Below are 6,934 nucleotides of genomic sequence, written 5' to 3'. Positions count from 1 at the left end.
AGGTGGCAGACGCAGCACGTTTCTGGTGACTTGCTGGGACAAAATAGAGTATTGTTGGAAGGGGGTTAAGGCTGAGAGAGACCCAGCAATGAAGTAGGGATGAAAAGACCCTGGCTGGGGATGGAGGTGAGCAATGCAAAGAGCGGGAGCTTGCGGCTGCTGGTGGCCACCAGCTGGTGACTTGGCTCAGCTCCAGATAAGCCAGTCCCTTAAACACTCTGTACTGTGATTGCCTCCCATTATGGAGTTCTAGCTGAAAACCAAGATAGTACTGTTTGAACTATGTTTGAGTTATTGAAGCAATAGTTACCCGCATATTCGTACTACTAGACATTGATATGGAGCTCAGGTTTAACACGGTGTTTAAAGTTTTGCAGAAAATCTCATTGAAATGGCTAGAACCGTAACAAATGGAAAACTTTTGAGCACTCTTTACATTTTTATAAGTGTGATGCACAATCAATTGCAAAAAAAAAAACCAGATAAAAACCAATACTCTTGCAATTTTTTTCCACTAGATTGCCTTCCTTTGCACACTTCTTTAGAACTTAAGAAATATCTAAAATCTCCTCCTTTAGCCACTCCGTTCCTCCTCACATTAACTGTAAGCCTACCAGCTCTATATGGAAAGAACTAATCTAGAAAATGTTCTGTATCTTCTAGCTATAGAAAAAAACAAAAATCTGTGTAATAAAATGAACTGACTACAGTTTAAGAGGACAGCAGGTCTGCTGCGCTACAAAGCTTTCACTTCTGAGGAGTGAGAGAAATTCTCTAATTTTGGAAAGGCACAGGACCAATCAGTCTGATTTTAGCTCAGTGAATCTCTGCGTTCTGCCCTTCCTCCTGTTCCCATGCAAGCTGCTATCAGCAAGCTGCACTGCCACAGAAGTCTCCTCTGTAGGGTATGTATGGTGCACAGCTTTCTTCTTTACAGTCTTCTGGAAACAGTAGGGAGAAGTTAGAGATCAGTAAGTTTAACATTAACTCCTTTTCAGGTATCTGCTAATATTTCAGGCAATTCTAATAACTGCAGGTGCTACTATGAATGTCATAGAAACCCCGGACATCAAAGAGACAATGACCACCTGCCATTAACCTGCAGAATCATTAACCTGCACTGAGTTAAGACAGAAGATTCCTGAGTGAGGCGTTACGTTTGCACCCGGTTTTACTCTGCTGCTATACTTCATTCTATACGGCAGGGGAGCATCTGACTGTTAGAGATTAATTAGTAATTAAGAGTTCGTTCAAAAACATCACAAGTTCAGAGAAGGAAGCAACCTACTCATGTTAGAAAATAGTTAGAAATATAAATTCCAGTCTCCTGGGATTTTCTTTTGAGCAGGATATTTCAGTAGCTTTATTTTGAACATACCAAATTGACCCCACTAACTACTTGTAATAAACAAACAGAGATACTTAAGCTGACATTTGAGCAGTGTCAAAGCCTTCTAAGCTTGTTCTGAGCAGATTAGTAGATAAGTGCTAGTCTTCCTATTCTGGGATATGTTCCAAGCCAAGCATGAGGACTGACGATTTCATTTAACTCCAAAGTGGACAACACTGTATATTTAGATAACAAAAATCATTTGCGTAATTCTTATGGCAAGCTACCTGTTGACACTGACGGTGTTGGGATAAAAAACCTCTCTGCTTGGCACTGTATCTGCGAGCAAAAACTACGTTTCCTTTACCGTTCAATCGGTATGTGAAACTATAATTATTAGCATGGGGTACGTAGTTTTCTCAAAACCACACAGTGTATCTCATCTCATCTAATCCCAGAAAAACTGACTTGATAAATCTTTTTTGAAACAAGGGATAGCGTTAGGTGTTTCATAGACTCCATAATATATTTGTAGACTTAAATAAGATAGTGGCAAATAAGTTCAGAGCCAGCTCGCTGCATCCCAGCAGTATTGACAAATCTGCAAGTATTTTGGTATGTTGCTGGGAGAAGCTTGCCAACGATTGCTACTCATTCAGTTTTGCTGTATCAGTCAGTGATAACAAGTCCACAGAGCTTCTTCCAAAACAGCTCTTAAATATTTGCCCAAATGCATCCCTTATTCAGCAAAATACACGCATAAGTCTCTAGTATGTTTAATGATTCTGACTTCAATCCAATTCCAGCACTCAATGTTGCAGAGAAGAATCCCTCTAATATGATTACTTTGTAGGACATCAATCTAGGAAAATCTTCAAAACTGAGCATATAAAACAGAAGAACACTAGCTCTTGGCTATCAGGACTGTAAACCTCTAAATTAATGATTGTTCTGTCACTCTGTTCTGTGTGACTGTGAAAAGAAATAAAAGCAAGCTTTATCTTCAGCACTAAAACAGCAATCCTAAACCTATCACACAGGCAATGCTGGAAAAGTTTTCAGGTTTTATCCTCACCTATATGAAAGCCAGATCTACAAAAAGTCTCAATTACTCTAAGTGGAAATTACTCAAAGAAGTCCAAAATGGCAATTAATTAATCCATGAGTACCTCATTAGATCCCTAAAGCTTCAGGAGGCACCCAAGCTTTTCCCAATGAGGTTTCACACTGGAACTATTACAAGCTTTGCAGGATTTGCACCTCATTATTTACCGTCCCTTTCCTTAGAAATGAGGGTTGCCAGTGACTTTTGTATGATTATGCGCATTCAGCAGCATACTGGCAAGACAGTTGTTGGCATATGTAACATACAGCAGCCAGAGCCATTTGCATTTGAGAGAAAGAAGGAGAATTTCTGTAGCAAATAACTTCTTCCGGCTGTGCTTTAACAGCAAAGAGTAAGCCAGTTGTCTGTAGCCAAAGACACAAAGTACATGATGGGTTTTGTGCTGTGAATCCAATTTAGATTCTTTGCTGAAGAAAGAACCTCAGCCTGGGAGAGAGTCACGATTTTCGATGCACCATTGTTTTGGTTCTTCCTTCTGGCTAGCTTAGACATACCTCGTGCTCTGTGAGCTGACTCTGAATCCCATTCCTACCTGCCTGACTGTGGGCCCTGTACAGAGGGCACAAGTGAGCGACAGAAATCTGAAATTAGTGCTGGGAGCTGGACATTTTAAAATTATATACTGATGTGCTGAACTTTTCTTAAGTGTAGATCCAAGCATAAGGTCTTTTTATGTCCCCTTGACAAAATTAAGAGATTTTGTTTACATAGATTCAGGATCTTCACATTTACAAGTGCTATTTAATAGCTGTATTTGAATGTAACTATTAAAATGCATATTCATATTTGGTGTTACATAAGAAAAGTTTATGGAATCTAAAAAAATTTTTTACCTACCTAAAAAGTTTTTACTATTGGTTGCCTGTTTAAAAATTGTCATCTAGCTGACAAGTCACATTTTTCAGTTCCAGAGTGACATTTGCTCTCAGACTTGTACTGCGGTACACTAAATGTGGCTTTGAGGCCTGCAGTTCTGTCGAGCGCACAAACACATAGCGCCCAAGCCTGGTCTTGTTTCTTCCTGCCATTCACATCCGTGACGCAGAGCATCATCACCTTTTAAATGCCCAGCATGACTTATCTCAGTAAACTCTGTTTTCTGCGTGGACTTGAAAATGTCATTGAAATTTGGTGCATGAATAATCTCAGCCTTATTATACCACATCTAAATGCAACTGGGGATTTGGCTCACCTTATGTTAGGTGTCTACCACACTGGCAGAGAGCTAGGTGTCTAACTTACCATTACAGCTGGTGGGGATGAGTTCAACACAGCCGGTGGAGCCTAGGGAGCAATTAGTTTCATCCTAAATTAGATACCTTAATTTGATCATGTGAAAAGCTCTCCAGAGTCCACTGAACCGTATTGACTACGTCTCCCGTTAGCTATACGGAGCCGTGGGTAAGCTGTCATTAGTAGGCACTCACCTCGTGTACTCCCAAAATTAGGCTGAGCCTCGGGTGTCACAGCTTTCCAGCATTCGAGGAGTCAGGCTTCCCCAAGGCAGCTACAAACGTCAAATTTAAATCATCTTTATAAAGACAGAAGTAATTATAGATAACATACGCAGACGAACTTATGTTCTACCTCTGCCTAGCTACACCCCAGCTTTGAAGCGCCCTTCCCTGTGCCTCAGGGCCGGCGAGCGCCCTCTGACAGGACCAAGCCACCAGGACCTGCCCTCAGCCGTACCGCGAGTTAATTAAGGGAATGTATGCCGTCTATAGGGGAGCGTATAGGCTTCGCCTCGTAGTGCTGGTGGCGATCGCGCTTCCTGGCAGCGAGCCCGGCTGGCGAGTGTTGGGGCGGTGAGGCGGGGGGGCGGCGGGGCCCAGGCCCCGCCGGCCCCCCGCCTCATCCCCCCACGCTCGCCCAGCGGGCCCAGCAGGGGGCGCCGGCCGCTCGGCTGACGGCGGCGTTTGGCCCATCGCGGCCGCCTTACCGGCGCCGTCCCCGGCCCGCCGCGGTTCCTCGGGGTCTGCCCGGCCTCTTGGGGGGGCGTTCCGCCAGCGGCACCCGCCGCGGCTGGGCCGGGGCCGGCGCCATGTTCACCAGCACCGGTTCCAACGGACTCTGTGAGTAACCGGCCTCGCCGTCAGCCCGGGAAGGACGGAACCGGGGGAAGGGCGGCGGTGAGGGGTGTGTCGGCGTCTCCCCCGCAGCGGGTGGCCCGGCCCCTCTCCACGGGGGGACGGGACGGGACGGGGCCGCGCTGTCGGGGCGTGGGGCGCCGCCGTGAGGGACTCGTCGGGGCGGCGCCGCCGTGACCTCTGGGAGTGCCGCGGGGGTCGGGTCCGGGGGTTCGGGGCCGCTCCCGCCGCCCGGCCTGGGCGCGGTGCTGCCGCCGCCTCCCCTGAGCGAGCCGCTGGCCCCGCTCCCTCTTTCAGTTTAAAACCATTACCGCTCATCCCATCACTGGGGGTGGTAGGTCTGCCGTTTAAGAAGGGGTATTGGTTTTAGCTGTATTCTGTTCGAGGGATCCCAAGGAAGGGGGCAGTATTTTTGCAGATGGATTTAATAACACTGTACTTGATTCGCAGCTCCCGATTCTTAAATTTTTTTCCCCCCGTAATAGACACTGTAGAAGAACAACCTTTTGGTGGCATATGTCTGCATATAATTCTGTGAGGCAGAAGGTGGGGTGAAAAGTATCCTTGTTTGGCTGAATGGGTGGAAAGTCACGGTCAGTATTTAAAAGTTTTTCTAAGGCAGGTCCATCAGAAGGATGAGTGGAAAATTGTAGTCATAAGAAACACATTTGTGCTAGGAGAAAAACCCAGACAAGATACCATTCTGCAAAAAGTAAATGTTTTACCTTTTTAAAATTTTTTTCTTCTGGAAAACTGATACAACATACACTCTTACTGAACTCACCTGTTGACCTAAAGTAATTTTTCACAATAGGACTTGGCTGGTACAGGTGCACTGGCAAACTCTACTAGAGGCACAGATTTAGGTGGCAGTGATGTATGCTCACCTAGTGCACAACTGTGGCAGTTTAAGATGTCCCTGTGCCCTCAGACTTTTGTTCCTGCCTTTTTGGCAGACGTGTCTGCTGCAGTAGCAGCAGGTATGTAGGATTCAGTCACTGATGTGCAGAATCTGATGGTTTAGGCAGTTAATGAATCAGTGCCTGATATTGCATAAGGGAAGTGTACGTGTGCATCTGTGTTCTGTTCTGCCACTGTGTCTTGGGAACAGTAACCTCTGGCAGAAGGGCAATGACAAACCATTGTTGGGGCACAGTTGGTGGATAAATGGACCTGTATCAGAGACCTTAGATAAAATAAGCAGACACCTGATTCAACAGCGACAAGAATGATTATGCCAGGTCAGACTGAAGGCTCCTGTAGCCTGGTGTGCTGTCGCTAGCAGACTTCTTAACATCTATAATGTTTGTTTAAGGCCGTATCACAATACCATTTGGTAAAACCTAGTCATACTAAGCTCTCTTTAGCCATGTGTATCTTAGGTCATTTTAAAAAGTGACCCGGTTGTTGATTATATTTCTAGTAGATTAAAGGCTTTAGTGTCTTCAGACATAGATGTGGTGGTAAAAATGTCAGAGGTTACTGTATTCTTTTTGCCTTGTTTTCACCATTGCCTTGTTTTCACTCCTTTCTGCAGAAATCCCCTCTTTAGCAATGGGAAAACAAACCGACAACAAATGACCTCAGAGCTTTATTAGATCTTGGTAATGTGACTCTTACTGGGCTTCTTATGCAAAGTGTTTTAACAAGAGTGCCAGAGAGACCCCTTGTCCCTAGTTTTCTAGAAGCACGTCTAGGTTTGGCCTATTCACCTTTTTAAAAACTTCTGATTTTGAAGCTTCTTATCGGAACCTAAATAATTATTTAACTCATTTGAAGTATTTTGGTTCTTGTAAATTCTTCTGGTTAGTTAATTCATGAAATTGCGTTTAATACTTTCTGAAAGAGATAGATAGGAGAGTAACCAGTGGCTCGTAGAGGCAGCAGTTGCAGCTGGTTATAAACTTTTTGTTCCATCTGGTAATGTTAATCTAATGAAGGTTGACAGAATCTTGGATGAGGGTGTTATTGTCCATATTCTTTGTTTTTTATATCTTCTGCTAATTTTAGAATAAACCAAAATAAATAGCAGTGGACTATATCATATAAGTCCAGGAGATTGTGGAAACAATATAAAGATGAATTTAATAGTCTATGTTGTCATTAGAGGTCTAAATGAGAGAAATAACTGAAGAATCTGTATGTTTTATTTGATGCAGTATATAGATCAAATTCATAATCAGTGACCTACGAAGCCTATCTCCTTTTGATTCGTTCTGCATTAGTCCCTTTCCCCCTTCTTGCATCCTGTCTTCTCAGTGTTTCTAGGCTGCCTCTCCCAACTCTTGATATTTTAATGAAAACAAAATTCTTCTTTCAAGCTACAGAGAGTCTGACATGATTAGGATATTTTCAAGCTGCTTGCTAAATATGTGGTTTAAACTGACC

General features: G+C 44.0%; 1 protein-coding gene across 1 annotated transcript in view; it reads left to right on the top strand.

Moving 5' to 3' along the window:
* The first annotated feature begins 4,408 nt into the window (after positions 1 to 4,408).
* UBAC2 (UBA domain containing 2) overlaps positions 4,409 to 6,934 on the top strand; it is a 107,698-nt gene continuing 105,172 nt past the window's right edge. The window contains exon 1 of the mRNA XM_068423999.1: positions 4,409 to 4,531. Coding sequence (XP_068280100.1) covers positions 4,501 to 4,531 — 31 coding nt within the window. The 5' untranslated portion in view covers positions 4,409 to 4,500. The remainder of the gene's footprint in view (positions 4,532 to 6,934) is intronic.

This window comes from Nyctibius grandis, chromosome 2 (assembly GCF_013368605.1).
Source record: "Nyctibius grandis isolate bNycGra1 chromosome 2, bNycGra1.pri, whole genome shotgun sequence".
NCBI classification, from domain to species: domain Eukaryota; kingdom Metazoa; phylum Chordata; class Aves; order Nyctibiiformes; family Nyctibiidae; genus Nyctibius; species Nyctibius grandis.
The sequence above is the reverse complement of the archived record's forward strand: the minus strand, read 5'-3'. Positions and strand labels throughout refer to the sequence as shown.